Source organism: Salvelinus alpinus, chromosome 14, assembly GCF_045679555.1.
Source record: "Salvelinus alpinus chromosome 14, SLU_Salpinus.1, whole genome shotgun sequence".
NCBI lineage: Eukaryota > Metazoa > Chordata > Actinopteri > Salmoniformes > Salmonidae > Salvelinus > Salvelinus alpinus.
The window spans coordinates 32,145,828-32,164,096 of record NC_092099.1 but is presented as its reverse complement, the minus strand read 5'-3'; the positions used below and the strand labels follow the sequence as shown (position 1 = coordinate 32,164,096).

The window sequence follows — 18,269 nt, the reverse complement described above, 5'->3', positions numbered from 1 at the left end:
TCTATGGAACAAGTGTGTAGGCCCTACAACCCTTAGGGATACAAAATACAAAGATATTCGCTACGTGTCAATTATATGGGACAAGAGATTGTATGATATGAACCTACATTGTTGGCATTGTCAGACTTACTGTAGCTGTTGTCTGAGAACAAAATGTTTAATATTTTAAAATAATAATCATCAAGGGACGACAAACAATGTCTCTTAATATCAGAACATCAGTAATGTAATTAAGGATCACTTGAAATGTGGGGTGGAAGACAATAACTGTCAAAATATAACAGCTTATCAGAGCAGAATCAAATGTCTTAGCAGTGTGTTTGATGCCAGTTCTGTTAGTGCAATGTCAGGGAACCACCTTGTGGTCATTCATAGCAGCACACCCTCACAAGTCTCTTCCAATTTCGTCCTACCATTATTGATCCCAAGCCAGAATAAGGTAGCCTTGTATTACCAGACCATTCATGTAAGCTCGTGAGATCAGGCTGGTTCACGAGGCTGGTTCATCAGGCTGGTTCACAAAGTCATACCATATAAAAAAATAAATCACGAGAGCTGTAATGGAAACAGGAAGTTTCGGTACAATTTTATAAATGCCACAGATAATTTGTTTGTTTGACATGGTGGTGTCTTTTGTGCGTTATATAACGAATATTCCCACTGGTATTGGCACGTGCTCTAGCCAACAGTTTGCAGATACAGTGCTGTTATAGCCTACATTATGAAATTATTATGGACAAAAGAGCGAGATAATTTGAATTTGTCAAATGGCAGCCAAGCATCGATCATCATGTCACCAGAATAAGCCCTTCGATATTTATTGGAAAGGAGCATCAAGCTCATCACCTTGCACTTTCACCATCCTGTCAAGTTCATCATAAGGGACAGTTCAAACACTGACCCATCCTCACGATCCGTTACTGACCCCTACTTGCCATAATATTGTTGTGGGGCCCCTGTGAGCAGGCTACGAGAGAACATTGGATGGAGTGATGGCTGACTAGCTAGCTAAGGGGAGCTGGCTGGCAAGTGCTGATGGCTGCCCGTAGCTAGCTAACGCATAGCGGTACAGTAGCACAGGTATTCAGCCCAGACTTGAACCAAGTAAGTTGTTGGTTACATCGCTAGGAAATATGAGACTGTGTTTAGTTTGTTAAGTTGTTGTCAGCAAGAGTTCACTTTTATATAGCTTTCCAAGGGGTCTTTTTGTTATTCGCGGTTCTATGCTCTCTCCCAACTCATCATGACAGTGGTCAGTTTTTACATGTAAGTTAACTTAGCTAGGTTTCAGGGACGAAGTAACAGTTTTTTACTTTTAGCTTTGTTTTAGCCCCCAACAGTTGACAGTGCATGTCAAAGCAAAAACCAAACCATGAGGTCGAAGGAATTGGCCGTTGAGCTTCAAGACAGGACTGTGACGAGGCACAGATCTGGGGAAGAGTACCAAAATATTTATGCAGCATTGAAGGTCCACAAGAACGCAGTGGCCTCCATCATTCTTAAATGGAAGAAGTTTGGAACCACCAAGACTCTTCCTAGAACTGGCCGCCCGGCCAAACTGAGCAATCGGGGGAGAAGGGAGGTGACCAAGAACCCAATGGCCACTCTGACAGAGCTCCAGAGTTCCTCTGTGGAGATGGGAGAACCTTCCAGAAGGACAACAATCTCTGCAGCACTCCACTAATCAGGCTTTTATGGTAGAGTGACAAGATGGAAGCCACTCCTCAGTAAAAGGCACATGACAGTCTGCTTGGAGTTTGCCAAAAGGCACCTAAAGACTCTCAGACCATGAGAGAAAAGATTCTCTGGTCTTATGAAACAAAGACTGAACTCTTTGGCCTGAATGCAAGTGTCACGTCTGAAGGAAGCCTGGCACCATCCCTACAGTGAAGCATGTTGGTGGCAGCATCATGCTGTGGGGATGTTTTTCAGCGGAAATGACTGGGAGACTAGTCAGGATCGAGGGAAAGATGAACAGAGCAAAGTACAGAGAGATCCTTGAAAAAAATGTGCTCCAGAGCGCTCAGGACCTCAGACTGGTGCGAAGGTTCACCTTCCAACAGGACAACACCCCTAAGCACACAGCCAAGACATCGCAGGTGTGGCTTCGGGACAAGTCTCTGAATGTCCTTGAGTGGCCCAGCCAGAGCCCGGACTCGAACATGATCGAACATCGCTGGAGACCTGAAAATAGCTGTGCAGCGACGCTCCCCATCCAACCTGACAGAGCTTGAGAGGATCTGCAGAGAAGAATGGGAGAAACTCCCGAAATACAGGTGTGCCAAGCTTGTAGTGTCATACCCAAGAAGACTCGAGGCTGTAATCACTGCCAAAGGTCCTTCAACAATGTACTGAGTAAAGGGTCTGAATACTTATGTAAACGTCATATTTCAGTAAAACATGTTTTAGAAGTTTGCAAACATTTCTAAATAACGGCTTTTGCTTTGTCATTATGGGGTATTGTGTGTAGATTGATGAGGGAAAAAACATATTTAATACATTTTAGAATAAGGCTGTAATGTAACAAAATGTGGAAATACTTTCTGAGTACTTCCCAAAGACACTTCTTAGCTCATGCAATGGTGCCGTCTTTTCAGACGCATTTTAGTTAGCGAATCACGGGCCCTATGTTTAGTGTAGTTGAGTGCCAAATAGTTTTGGTCTGCTCACTTATGACCACGCCATTTCAGTTTTGTTGTTTTGTTTTTGTAGGGTCTAGTTCTTCTTCCCTTCCCAAGGCTATGCTGTGTATAACGCATCATACATGTAGATTTAATGCTTTCCAACGGAAATAAGGGGCTGAGCTTCTCAACATTGAACACAAAGGGAATGAGTCAGCTAATTAATCCTTTCTATAGGAGACGCATCTCACAGAGATGGAGTACAAGAATCTGTGTAGAGGCTGGCTGGGTCATGTACTTTTTCTACTGGGTCTAGTAAGAGCAGTGGTGTATCAATTTTAGTCCATAAACATCTACAATTTACATTTCTTAAAGTGTCTAAGGATGACAATGTGCAGATAGTTATTATTCTTGCTGAGATTCAGGGACATGCTTTGATTCTGTCTAATATATATGCCCTCAACATAGATGATCCTTCTTTTTGGGGGACCTATAATGCAGACTGGCTGGGATGGGTGATTATCCAATTCTGATGGGAGGAGACTACAATCAGGTTCTTGATCCCGTTCTGGACTGGAGTAGCCCATCTCCCTCCCGCCCACGTATGTCAGTTGGGGTATCAGATAGCCTCTGTAAGGCTCTAGGTTTGGTTGATGTGTGGAGAATGTTTAATCCTACAACAAGAGACTATACATTTTACTCATCATCATGTTTATTCTAGGATTGACTATTTCCTAATTTCTAGCCCTCTCCTCTCCTTCACCCTCTCATGCACAATCGGGAGCATACTGATATCTAATCATGCTGATGTGAGTCTCTGAATAGTCTCCATTAGTAAATAAAGTACATCTCGTAGGTGGAGGCTGAATTCCAGTGTATTATTAGATGTTGACTTCAGGTATTCTTTGAATGCTCGAATTGACTTGTATAAAGAGACTAATCTACACTCTGCCCCATCACCTGGGGTGGCCTGGGAGGCTCTCAAGGTCTTCCTTAGGGGCCACATAATCCAACAAGCCTCACACAAAAAGAAGGAGAGCGCTGCCAAACAACTGGAGCTTGAGAAGCAGATACAAGTGGAAGAATCCGGGGTTAGAGATCGGGCGGGCTCACTGCTGACCAGAACAACAGATATTAATACAACTTTGAAGGACTTTTATGTAGGTCTGTATAGCTCTGAGTCTAATGCAGAACCCAGGGAAATTGAATCCTTTCTTAGCAAGTTAAATCTTCCCACTCTGTCCAGTGAACAAAAGGATTCTCTTGAGGCCCCCATAACAGTGGAGGAAATAGTGGATGTGATTAAAAAATTGCCCTCAGACAAATCTCCAGGGCCAGGTGGTTTTACCCTTGAATTTTATAAACAATTTGTGGTGGAGATGGTTCCTATGTTACTTTACACGTATGAGGAGTCTATGGATAGTGGCTCGCTACCCTCCACTGTTTCTCAAGCTCTTATCACACTTATTCTGAAAAAGGATAAGGACCCAACAAACTGTAAGAGTTATAGACCAATTTATCTTATTAACTGCGACCGAAAGGTATTACCAAAGATCCTAGCCAACAGGTTGGATAAGGTTGTATCCACCCTGGTCCATCCAGATTAGGTGGGGTTTATTCGCAATCACAGTTCTTCCAATAATGTCAGGTGCTTAGTTGATATTATGTGGATCCGGTTGTTATATAGTGAACCAACTGCAGCAGTGGTAACAAATGGATTTATCTCACCATGCTTCGCCTGTACCGAGGCTCAAGACAGGGTTACGGACTTAGTACCCATCTTTTTGCTTTGGCACTGGAACCATTAGCGGCAGCTATCTGTCTCGACCACAACTTCCCTGGTATCCAGATAGGTCCAACTACCCACAAACTGATGCTCTATGGCGATTACATATTGCTGTTTGTTTCAGACCCAGGAAAATCTGTCCCATCGTTACTCTCAACTATCAATTGTTTCTCTAAATGATCAGGATAAGCCCTCCCCCTGAACTCCTACTGCCCCGAAACACTGTTTCAGGCAGGCAACTTTAAGTGGCCAGACAAGGGTTTAAACTACCTTGGTATCACATTTTCACCCCAGCTGTCTGAACATAGAGCCCCTCCTAGATCGATTAAAATCGAATAGTGATAGGTGGACCCCCCTTTTCCTATTTCTGTGGGGTAAGGCCAACATTTAAAAAATTAACGTTGTTCCAAAATTGAACTACATTCTGCAAGGTCTCCCTATTAGAAAACCTATAAAATACTTCCTTGAGTTACATAGACTGTGTAATAATATCTAGTGGAATGGAAAACGCCCTAAAATGCGTTTTGCGAAAACCTCAGAGACCCATGGACCAGGGTGGACTATGGATCCCCGACTTATTGCTTTACAATTATGCATTTAGTCTGAGACATCTAGCGCATTGGTCCCTATCCCCTGAAAGGACCCCTCTATGGTACATTTTAGAAAATCACCTCTGTCACCCTCTTCCTCTTCTTAGCTGTGTTATTGCTGCCCTGCAATCTGAGACATGAGCCCATCCCATCATATCACATTTGCTTACAATGGGTCTGGAGTCTCACATACAGTATGCTTTTTTCAAATTATTTTTCAAATCTAGGCTCTAGTTTGTGGTGGAACCCTAAATTGTGTATTGCCAAATCCCATTTTCTTTGTAGTGTATGGCTTCAGAAAGCTATAAGGTGACCTCTATTGGGACAGTAACATTAAATCATTTGGGGACCTGCAGGAGGAATTTGGCAACCATTTTGGAGACATTTACTAATTCTGAGTTTGCTTAGAAGTACTTTTGGACCCTCTGGCACTCCTCCCTCTGGTAACGTTCCTTCACATATCCTTTCTCTTTACGGTAAGGGACACGAAGCCTCACTCTATTATGGCCTGCTACTAAAGGAGTGCTCGGAAACCTCTTCGTTCAAAAATGGTATGGGAAGCTGATCTAGAGGTTTCTTTCTCAGAAAAAGATTGGTCAGACATCCCAAAAGAATCCAGGAAAATGTTAAGGGAAATTCGAACCAGACTCATTCACTTTAAGGTCATCAACAGAATATACTGGACACCCTCCAAGCTCCACTGGGCCAAGTTAAAAGACAACCCTGACTGCTGGAGATGTCTTGCAGAGGGCCCACCTGTACATGTCCCACAGCTCAAGAGTTCTGGTCACAGGTACATGAAAGCATTGAGGGTTGTAGGGTTCCAGGTCCCATTTTGTCCTTGGCTATAAATGATGGGAGACCCCTCCTCTACTGAGGACCTTTCCACCTCAGACTAGGACTGGGTCCAACCTGCAGGGGTGTTAGTTAGAAGGTTACTAATTCAACAATGGAAGTCAGCTCACACTCCCACTTTAGGAGAATGGCACCTCTTACTTAGCAGGGTAGCAGCTTGACAGATTATCTTTTCGACTAATACAAAGATGGACACTTTTCTTTGGGAAGTGGGAAAAATACAGTATTTGTATCACATTGAAAAACGTTAGAGAAGCTCTACTACCACCTTTCTCTGACCCCTTTTCAGAACAGATTATTATGATGTGTAGCCTATCAAGCTTTAGTTACCCCCCTACTTTTGTTGTTGTTTTTTAAAATATTTTTTTAAATGATTATTTATTTTTGGTTTGCCCACTAGAGCTCTGTTTGTCTTGTTGTGTGTATGATTTTGTATTAGATATTGGAGTGAGTCAGTGGCTGCGTTCGTTCTGATGTTTTGCAACAGTGGTCTTTCGACTGGTCAGACCAGATCCTGTGCCAGTGTTTAGGCGGGGGATCTGGGTCTGGCTGCCATGTCTAGACGCAGCCCATTATCACCAGGTGGGATACAGAATGTGTTTGATATTATATTGTAGGATAACATAATATTGTATAGAGTGTGGCTATTTTAAATGCATTATAGTATTGTACTGTGGTGTGTGATAATGCCCGAGAAGCCGATGTTTGGAGGATATATTGGCACTGTTTGCCAGCCCTCGACTTCGTCTCAGGCCTGACACCCGTACCAATATCTCCTCCAAACACTGGCTTCTGAGGGCATTATTCCTTAATTAATAGAATAATGGGAATCAAAATAATAATATGTGAATTGCAAACAGTACAAGGAAATATTTTGCTGTAGCCTTCCTTTCGAATTGTGTCGCTGCAAAACTAATTTAGTCGATATTCAAGTTGATTTTGACAATTATGGGACATTGCAACACAATAGATGCAGGTAGTCAGCCTGAAGTAAACACTTCTAAAGGTAAGCTATATAGTCTATGGGCTCTATAAAATTCGCATTACATGCTTTTAGTAATTTTCCCCCAAAACCTTCCCAATTAAATGTTGACTGCGAAGTTGGCCTACCTGGCAGAATGATATGATGATTTGTATCAAACGGGTGCACATTTGCTTTGCACACTCTACCATCATATGTGCAGTACAGAAACACAGCTAGCCTAACACAAATGTACTGTGAATAAAACTTGAAGAGCTCAGTGACTTTCAACGTGGCACCGTCATAGGATGCCACCTTTCCAACAAGTCAGTTTGTCAAATGTCTGCCCTGCTAGAGCTGCGGAAAGGTCTAGGAGCAACAACTTCTCAGCCTTGAAATGGTAGGCCACACAAGTTCACAAAGTCAGAGCAATGATACAGTTTCTGTTGGCTATGTCATTTCTGGGGTTAACCTAGGGCTTTTGATTCAGTGAAGGTCTTTCCATAATGAGAATAAGTTAAGGGGTTCCCTCCTTCTGTTTGAGTGTGCTGGTGTTGTTTCAGGTGCCATTGCTGAGAGATTTGCTCTTCACACTCTGAGCAATGGTTAGGTTTCACTCGTGATTTGTCAAGGTGCCTGTGCTAGTGAATCTCTTCTCAAACACCTGATAAAGATAAGGTTTTATGTGAGCCCTATTCCCATCAGAATGGGCTTTTTGGTGTCTTTTAAGAACATAATCCTGAGAAATTCGTATCATATAGTGCTGTGGTGAGGTCTCTCTCCTGAGTAAGCTGGTAGGCTATACTCTTTGGTTTCTTGGTTTAACATGTCTCACCCTTGTGGATGTCCTTGGTTGTTTTTGTGTTTCTGATGCAGAGAATCTCTTTCCACATTTCCGGTCATCATTAGGGATCTCTGCTGTGAGAGTGGATATCAACAGATATGGGCCTAGGCTACATATCCTCTCCTCTTTTCCTTCAAAGCACTGATCAGTGCAGATGAAGGGGTGGAGACAAGGGCCCCGTTCCAGAGCTTACACGTTGCTGACGCATCTTCCAATGCCTGGGTAGGTATTTTAAGTATCAGCGAACCACATCATATGTTATAGCAATTTGTCAGTTTATGACACAGTCAATGGCCTTGCACGCAAACATTGGTTGTTGCATTACATTGCCTTAGCTGTGGAACCTGGCCAAGGAGAGGACAGATTTAGGCAATTGAGATAGAGCAACCTTTCCCTCATCTAATCCAATCGGGAAGGGTTTTCGTTCCTTAGATTGCCTTCTGTCCAATGACCACAAGGTGGCAGGATTCAATCAAAAATCAGATGAGTCTGTTCAGTGCTGTCCTCTCGTTGGGATTTCACATCTAAGAGAGAGGGATAGAGAAGGAGAGAGAGGGGGGGATAGAGAGAGACAACAAAACAGTTGAAGGAAGAAAGGAGAAAGAAGGAGTAAGAGTAGAGATGGAGACAAAAGGCAACAGGGGGTAACAGTAACCTATATAACCTTTGACCCACTGAGATCCCCACCAGAGAGAGAGAGAGGGAGAGAGAGAGATGTAATGTTGTTTTGTAATGTTGTTTTCGTTGCTTGTATGCTTTTCTGTAGCAGTTTTCAATGAAAGATAATGTTTTTGTATACTTTTGGTATACTTCTCGAGAAACAGTACTTCCTGTGAAAGGCAATGGAACTGACATTCTTAGCAGGAGATGTAGAATTTAGTGTCAGGATAATCCAAACGTATGTACCCCATGCTACTTCCCTTTTTCTACAGATTGCTGTTAACACTGTCAATACAGCTCATTTTTGCAACCTCAGCCCCAAATCAGATGACTTCCGCTATGTGTCAAATGGGTTGGGTTTTATGTTTTATACGTAATGATGCGTTGTTATAAGAGGGTCTTGATGAGGATCTCGGGAGTGTTGTCTGTCACTTTGGAGTAACATGGAGACATCAGTAGAAAGAGGAGAGGATCACATCAGCTCGTTCTACCAGAGTAACCCACTGCTTGACTTAGACATGAAACTGAGCAGGACGGACATGTACACCTTCCAGAGCAGCGGTAAGCATGGGTGGACCTGGGGGTCACAGGGGCAACATTTTGACTTGTAAGTTCTTCTTGTGCCAAAGGCCTGGTGATTCAACAGTAGTGAGCTATTTGTGTGATTTTTCTTATATTCCACCCCTGGTGCTAGGGGCCTATGCACATTAGGGCAGGCATGTTTCCCTAGGTCCACCTGGTGCAGAGGCCTTTCTTATTTCAAAGTATGTTCTTTACCCAATTCACCTTGAATTGGTGCAAAGTGTGATCCGCTGTAGCTCAGTTGGTAGAGCATGTTGCTTTGGATAAAACTGTCTGGATGTATTATATTATTACATTATAAAGTGGCTTGGATGATCTTCAATACAGTGAATGGTAATTTATTGTAACTACATTCAAACTCTTCAGGGAGACAATCCTTGTGAGAACATAACTGGGAGGGATCAGATTGCTATGGTACAACACAATCTGAAAGTGGTGGTGGAGACTGAAACAGAAGTAGAAGTACTGTCTGTGCACTGCAAAAATAACCAGTCTAGCCAAAGAGCTTTTGCCATGTGCAGAGACCATAGACAGCACTGAATTCCAACTTTATATTCGCTGGCCAGACACACCTGCTGTGGCAACCTACAGTAGATGAGTGCTATTAACCAAGCTCAACAGCCTGACTTTCTACACTGAGGCAGAAATAGAGAAATAGCCAGAAGAGTGCAGCCATGTCTGTGGGTTTGCTGAGATCATTTCTCCATATTCCAAGGGATGCATTCATCTGAATTCTAAATCCCACCTGTAATCCCACCTGTAATCCCTACCTGTAATCCCTACCCCTTGACAGAACATGAATTGGATAGGTTTAAGCAATATGATTGCTTGTATGCTTTTGTGTAGCAGTTTTCGATGAAAGATAATATTTTTGTATACTTTTGGTATACTTCTCGAGAAACAGTACTTCCTGTGAAAGGCAATGGAACTGACATTCTTAGCAGGAGATGTAGAATTTAGTGTCAGGATAATCCAAACGTATGTACCCCATGCTACTTCCCTTTTTCTACAGATTGCTGTTAACACTGTCAATACAGCTCATTTTTGCAACCTCAGCCCCAAATCAGATGACTTCCGCTATGTGTCAAATGGGTTGGGTTTTATGTTTTATACGTAATGATGCGTTGTTGTGAGAGGGTCTTGATGAGGATCTCGGGGGTGTTGTCTGTCACTTTGGAGTAACATGGAGACATCAGTAGAAAGAGGAGAGGATTACGTCAGCTCGTTCTACCAGATTAACCCACTGCTTGACTTGGACATGTGCGTAGGGGAGTAGGTGGTAGGGGCCCATTTGGAATGTAGCATAAATGTTGTTTGTGTTCATGTCAACATGTTTCAGATCTAAAACCAGCCAAGGCCAGAGGAGCACAGCGATGTCTGAATGTTATTGTCGTTTACCTCGTCCTTCTGACTGCACTGAATGCCTTCCTCCTTTACAAAGGTACATCAACCATTGGTTGGTTTTAAGTCCAAAATGGTTCAAGCACATTTATCTAATGTAAAGGAGAAACTAGATTTCCCATTATATCCTGAACTGCATCAACACACGACTTCCTGTATTAGTGACACTATTTGTCTGTCTCTGTGCACCTCTCCCCTAGTCTTTTCGATGGAGTCTTGTTGTTTCTCCTCCTCTGGCTCCAGGACAACGACGCTGACCAACATCCACCTCCCCCTGGGGACGGACCAGGAGGAGGACCTCCGTACCCTGGCCAGAAACACCAGCTTGGAGTCCAACTCTCTCAGAGGAGACCTGGGGAGGTTACAGACCCAGGTCAGCAGCCTATGTGGGGAGGATGGACAGCTGGGCCAGCTGAGGACAGACCTGGGTGTGGTCAATGCCAGCACCACTCTCCTTCAGGACACAGTGAAAACACTCAGATTCCTCAAAGGTAGCTACTGTAAGAAATGGCAGGATGTCCAGGTTGATAGATCTTACATTTTATATAAAATATGGTTACACATGGACGTAGGTATACACCCATATTTTGTCATTATGCTTTGCAAAGTATAAAATACAAGAGTGTATCTGGTGTAATAATGCAGGCTATTTTTGCATTGCAGCTTCACCAGGCCCACAGGGACCTATTGGTAAGTCCCCTCATCCTTAGTGCAAAATCAACAACCACAGAAGAGAGTAAGAGAGGTATCAATGCCCCTTACACTTGTAATTCCCATGTCATTTGATGCTATGGTTTCCCTAGGTCCACCTGGTGTGAGCGGGGCAACTGGTGTGAGGGGGGAGAAGGGATACACAGGTGAGTCCACCTAAAGCGCTACATTGCTGCATTGTAGTGGCATCACCGTGTCACTGCAACAGCCAATGTTAGCTCAGCACCAATCTAACTCTACCACACATTGGAGGGTTGTAGGAGAGGAAATATGTAGCATTAGCATTTATCTTCTCGTCTGTCCAGTAACGATGAACTGATGACCTGTCATCTCCAGTCAGGATCAGAGAAAGTGAAGGATGAATGATCTGCCTGCCTCTTATTTCATAACAACCCACTGCTTAGTCAATGCATTTACCCCTGTATGAAGTCTCAATCAGGGATGGATTTTCACACAAGCTAACATATTATCATTAGAGTCTGAGTCAGGCGTTTCCAATAGGTCGTCCTACCAAAATGCCATCCTTCATCACACTATAGAGTGGATGCTAACTGCACCCGTTTAGTAAGCAGGCAGACAGTTTCAGTCAGCTAACATGGATAAGTGCCTTTTTCGAGGCAATGATTGTATTTTTCACAATAACATAATTCATCAAAGAAAAATTAAGAATCCATCAGACTCAATATCAATAATGTTTCATACAGACCTTTCTCTGTCAAGTGATCTGTGACCGTTCTATGTAAAGCTGATTTGATGTAATTCACTGTAACATTTAATGTTTGCTTTTGTATATAAGTAGATAGTGAAAGGGTTACTGTGTTCCAATTGAGACAGTAGATAGTGAGAGGGTAACTGTGTTCCAGGTGAGACAGTAGATAGTGAGAGGGTTACTGTGTCCCAGGTGAGACAGTAGATAGTGAGAGAGTTACTGTGTGTTCCAGGTGAGACGGTAGATAGTGAGAGGGTTACTGGGTGTTCCAGGTGAGACAGTAGATAGTGAGAGGGTTACTGTGTTCCACGTGAGACAGTAGATAGTGAGAGGGTTACTGTGTCCCAGGTGAGACAGTAGATAGTGAGAGAGTTACTGTGTGTTCCAGGTGAGACAGTAGATAGTGAGAGGGTTACTGTGTGTTCCAGGTGAGGCAGTAGATAGTGAGAGGGTTACTGGGTGTTCCAGGTGAGACAGTAGATAGTGAGAGGGTTACTGTGTTCCACGTGAGACAGTAGATAGTGAGAGGGTTACTGTGTGTTCCAGGTGAGACGGTAGATAGTGAGAGGGTTACTGTGTTCCACGTGAAACAGTAGATAGTGAGAGGGTTACTCTGTGTTCCAGGTGAGACAGTAGATTGTGAGAGGGTTACTGGGTGTTCCAGGTGAGACAGTAGATAGTGAGAGTGTTACTGTGTTCCACGTGAGACAGTAGATAGTGAGAGGGTTACTGTGTGTTCCAGGTGAGATGGTAGATAGTGAGAGGGTTACTGTGTTCCACGTGAAACAGTAGATAGTGAGAGGGTTACTGTGTGTTCCAGGTGAGACAGGACAAAAAGGAGACCCTGGAGTTGATGGCCAGACTGGTGCCAAGGGAAAACCAGGGGAACCAGGACCCAAAGGTGATTCACCTTACTCCTACTGATATCAAACCTTAACCTCAATCTAAACCCCAATAGGAAATGTGACATTATTACTGATCTTTTATGTCATAACAATGCGTTTAGTAGTCTGTGGTTATTAAAACTTCTTATGGCTGCAGTCCCGTTAACGGGATCGATATGACAACAGCCAGTCGAAGTGCAGGGCGCCAAATTCAAAAAACAGAAATCTCATAATTAAAATTCCTCAGACATTCATGTGTCTTATATCATTTTAAAGGTAATCTTGTTGTTAATCCCACCAAAGTGTCCGATTTCAAATAGGCTTTTCAGCGAAAGCACTACAAACGATTATGTTAGGTCACCACAAAACCACAATAACCACAGCCATTTTTTCCAGCTAAAGATAGCTTTCACAAAAAACAGAATAGAGATAAAATGAATCACTAACCTTCGATTATTTACATCAGATGACACTCATAGGACTTCATGTTACACAATACATGCATGTTTTGTTTGATTAAGTTCATATTTATATAAAAAAATCTGAGTTTACATTGAGGCGTTAGATTCACTAGTTGCAAAAACATCAAGTGACTTTGCATAGCCACATCGTTTCAACAGAAATACTCAACATAAATATAAATGATAATACAAGTAATACACATAGAATTATAGATATACCTCTCCTTAATGCAACCGCTGTGTCAGATTTCAAAAAAACTTAACGGAAATATAAACCATGCAATAATTTGAGACGGAGCTCAGATGATTAGCCAAATTAGCCACCATGTTGGACTCAACAGAAACCAGAAATTACATGATAAATGTTTCCTTACCTTTGATGAATTCATCAGAATGCAGTCCTAGGAATCCCAGGTCCACAATAAATGCTTGATTTGTTCGTTAATGTCTGTTATTTCTGTCAAATTAGCTACTTTCGAATTGTTTACCAAACGCACTAACCAAAGTCTCAAAGCGCGACCACTATAACGTGACGAAATGTCCAAAAGTTCCGTTACAGTCAGTAGAAACATGTCAAACGATGTACTGAATCAATCTTTAGAATGTTGTTAACATACATCTTGAATAACGTTCCAACCGGAGAATTACATCGACTTCAATTGAGAGATGGAACGGAGCTCCCTCTCACGTGAACGCGCGTGTTGAATGCATGGTCAACTCATGGCAGTGATTACTAAATTCTGTCTCCTTCGACCCCCCTTCACATTAGAGTCATCAGACTTAGTTCTATTGACTGTTGACATCTAGTGGAAGCCGTAGGAAGTGAAAACCCATCCATATCTCTCTGTATTTTCAATGAGAGCTTGGTTGAAAATATGGCACCCACAGAAAAAATCCAAGCAGGAAGTGGAACTTCTCAGGTATTTGCCTGCCATATGAGTTCTGTTAATCTCACAGACATAATTCAAACAGTTTCAGAAATTTTAGAGTGTTTTCTATCCAAAACTAATAATAATATGCATATATTAGTAACTGGGACTGAGTAGCAGGCCGTTTACTCTGGGCAACTTTCATCCACGCTACTCAATACTGCCCCTGCAGCCAGCCATAAGAAGTTAATGCTCATATCCACCGGCTCACATAGAGTTCACTTGTGGTTATACCACTATTGATCTCCATTCAGTACCTCAACTCTATAACATGTCAATGTTTCAGGTGAAGATGGTGCCACTGGACCACAAGGACCAGCTGGTGCACCCGGTAAGTCCATTATTACTAACATAGAACCAGTCCAGTAGTACTAACATGGTATAGAACTCAAGCAGTAGAGTTGTGGAGAACATGGTGGATAAGTTGACTGTTTACCACGACAATTACCCATGCATCAACACTAACTTTACAGCTCCCTAGTGGACAGGCTGGGAATATTTCACCATAGTTAGCTTAGTGAGCTCTTTTAGTCTAAGAGACATTCGGAGGCTAGATTAATTATTGACAGTTTCACAGGGGCCGGGTCTGCAGGTGGAGTAGGATAATTGTGTCAGGAATACTGAATATTCCCCCCTTTTGCTTCTGACTCCGCCTCTCTCCCCCGCTCTCACCCCATCCGTCACAGAGTAAATGTGTGTCGTGCACTTGATGTCCCACAGCCCAATCAAAATAAATATGCCCTTGATTAATATTTGATTGGCTGAACTTGCTCCAGGACTTTGCATTTTTTATAGCTGAAAAACTAGCCCTGACTTCAAAAGCTTTCGAGGGGTGACATGAATGCATTTTAAAAGTGTAGGTTAGATGGTTAAAGCTGCTGCTGCCCAGGCAGATACTATTCTTTCTCTCCATGAAAGGAAATTCATATTTTTACTTAATTGCCCTCACTGTTAATAGTCTTAACAGCCTGGTGAGCACAAGGCTCTATTCCCTTCCACCCTTGAATAGGTAGGAGATTGACTCCTGACAATAGACTCAAACTCCACTTTTGGGGTTAACAGTCATAAATATAAATATTCCCCACTAAATGTATCTTTTATATTATCCTATATTATGAGTTATCATAAATATGATGTCATCATGACTTGCTCAAATTAACTTGTGACCTTTTCATCCAGTAGTTCCATTTCCATTTCAGCCTTCTCAGTTTCTGTTCCTGTTGTCACATTAATACGGAAACCATATCAGCAGATCATTATTGTGAAATCTGTCCATTTTACGTCCTCTGAATTGTAATTAGGAGTGCTGAGTGAATGCATTCTGTAAATAAAGGTAGTTTGGAGTTCTGCTTGCTTCAGCACAAATATAGTACATTTTTCTTAGCATAGCCACTTCACAACAAGTAGCCACTGCTATGGTGCCGGAGAAAATGTATATGATGTTAAAAAGGGGTGAAGTTCCCCTGTGTTAAGTGTTTTAATGTGCATGTATTTGATTATCTTTAGTGGATAGTCTGTTTGTGTGTGTGTGTGTGTGTGTGTGTGTGTGTGTGTGTGTGTGTGTGTGTGTGTGTGTGTGTGTGTGTGTGTGTGTGTGTGTGTGTGTGTGTGTGTGTGTGTGTGTGTGTGTGTGTGTGTGTGTGTGTGTGTGTATACAGTAACTCTGACTATGTGTCATACAGACAGTGGAGCCACCAACTGTTCAGGACCCCCTGGGCTGCCAGGACCACAGGGACCAAAGGGGGATATGGGACACATTGGTGAGTCTGCATGGGCATAAAAGGATACTTCGGGATTTGGGCAATGAGGCCCTTTATCTACTTCCCCAGAGTCAGAAGAACTTGTGGATACCATTTTTATGTCTCTGTGTCCAGTATGAAGTAAGTTGTGGTAGTTGCGTGAGCCATTGCTAACTAGCGAGCCATTGCTAGCATGCTTACAGACACCCATAGACTTCCAGTCATTGTGCTAACGCTAGTTAGTATTGGCTTGCGAAACTACCTCTAACTTCCTTCATACGGACACAGAGATATACTTCTCTGTGCATATTTGAAGGGCTTACTTGTAAACAACCTATTTTTTACTATTCAACAACAAGCTGAACCTGGTCTATTCTAACCTTTACCTTCCAACCTCTTCACAGGTTTACCAGGGATATCAGGCCAGAATGGAACCAAAGGGGACACTGGTAAATAACTGTTGATGTTTAACTGTTTCATGAGGCCAAGCATGAGGTTGCCTTTACATGTTAGTGTGTGTGACTGTGTGCAAATGTTTTCACATTTTTGCATTTTCATCTTTACTGTACTGTATAGCCTCCACATTGTAGAGCGAGTGTGACATAGTGTGCTGTGAATCTTCCAGGAGTCCAGGGGCGTGATGGAGTAAAAGGGGCCCGTGGTCTGAAGGGTGACACAGGGCCGACAGGAGAGCCTGGACCCACAGGACCTGAAGGTGAATTTCACCCTGTCTCTGAGCTATAGGAGCCTCATAATCACTTCCTTCAAATGACTGATTACAAGAATGACAGGTTATGTAGATTGTCTACATTTTCCCATCTTTATTATATTCTCCTAACGTTAGGTGCTATTATAATCATATGAAGTGTCATGTATGACTTTTTGTACAAATTTCTAGCTCTTGTTCTTCTTCCGCAGGACCAAGAGGACCTGCTGGTGTTAATGGAACAAGAGGACTTGCTGGTGTGTGTGTGTCTGTGTGTGTGTGTGCGTGCATGCGTGATTGCGTGTGAGTGTGTTTAATTCGTGTGTTTGTGCGTCCGTGCGGGATTGCGTGTGAGTGTGTGTGTGTTTAATTTTTACTTCTGCATGTCCTAGGTCTTCCAGGGTTGCCGGGAAGTCCTGGAAGCCAAGGTCCACGTGGAGAAAAGGGTGAAAGAGCAGCTGGACCAGGTAAGTGTGTGGACCTATGGAGCCACACACACACACACACACACACACACACACACACACACACACACACACACACACACACACACACACACACACACACACACACACACACACACACACACACATACACACACACACACACACACACACACACACACACACACACACACACACATGTGTTGGTGTGCATTTGTTTACGTAAATATATACTGTATGTAAATATGATATGTATTCATTTAACTGAATATTCATGTGAATAATCATTGGACTATAGGCCTGGAATAGAGCACAGTTCATTTTCAATCATTGCGTGTATTAGATATTTTCAAATGTCTCTCTCTCTGGTGACAGCGAATGTGCGTATTGTTGGTGGGGGGACTCGTGGGAGAGTGGAGGTGATGTGGTCGGGGCAGTGGGGTACGGTGTGTGACGACAGCTTCGACACATTGGATGGGACGGTGCTCTGCAAGATGCTGGGGTACCAAAGAGCCTCTACAGTCTTCACGGGAAGCCCCGGTGAGTCCATCCACTACCTTATCACTTCCATAGATCCTCCAATTGGTTTTGTCTGTTTGTTCCTACTGAGGATGTATAGAGATCCTTTCCTGGTTGAGTTTTGTTTAACTCTATATATATTCATGAATTGCTCATTGTTCATTGTTGAATCTCCTGGACTTGTGGATTCAGTTGTGATTCTTTTAGGGGTGGGCAAGATCTGGTTTGATGACTTGCGCTGCACAGGCACAGAGGCCAGTGTGTTTGACTGCCCCCACAACGGCATGGGCATCAACAACTGTCAACACAACGAGGACGCTGGGGTGCAGTGTGTGTGAGTGTGTCCTGGATCCAAAGGAGAGACTCCTGGACTCCATCGAAAAGACTGGAGGAGAGATGCATAGAGAGAGATACACACACACACACACACACACACACACACACACACACACACACACACACACACACACACACACACACACACACACACACACACACACACACACACACACACACACACACACACACACACACATACACACACACATACACACACACACACACACACACCATGTAGAAACATGAATATGTCAAAGACTGTAGTTAATGGTATGGAGACTTGTTGCATCTACTTTGTCTCATCTTATTAAAACAACATTAATAACTTATAGGCATTTCAATAAACATGGCATTTAACTAACATGAAACTTATTACTGATGACTTATTACTGATTACTTATTACTACCTGTAATAATGTACCCTGGATGAAAGTTTACAGAGAAAAAACTGAATTGCATTTTGTAAACCAGTTTCATCAGTTTGAAGTAAAACAGTGAAAAATCAGACAAAATGAGTCAGATGCAGTTT

General features: G+C 42.8%; 1 protein-coding gene across 2 annotated transcripts; it reads left to right on the top strand.

The window, feature by feature from the left end:
* The first annotated feature begins 8,633 nt into the window (after positions 1–8,633).
* LOC139538804 (macrophage receptor MARCO-like) lies at positions 8,634–17,946 on the top strand. 2 transcript variants are annotated; one of them, XM_071341255.1, is made up of 14 exons: positions 8,634–8,878; positions 10,239–10,340; positions 10,501–10,791; positions 10,964–10,990; positions 11,104–11,157; positions 12,541–12,621; positions 14,281–14,325; positions 15,677–15,754; positions 16,138–16,182; positions 16,359–16,448; positions 16,652–16,696; positions 16,832–16,906; positions 17,258–17,422; positions 17,609–17,946. In XM_071341255.1, exons 1-14 carry the CDS (start codon positions 8,761–8,763, stop codon positions 17,737–17,739), a joined length of 1,347 nt encoding a protein of 448 aa, XP_071197356.1. In that variant the 5' UTR covers positions 8,634–8,760; the 3' UTR covers positions 17,740–17,946. The 2 variants fall into 2 exon arrangements, with proteins under 2 accessions (XP_071197356.1, XP_071197355.1); XM_071341254.1 differs by having other exon boundaries at positions 8,679–8,878; positions 17,594–17,946.
* Positions 17,947–18,269: the final 323 nt, after the last annotated feature.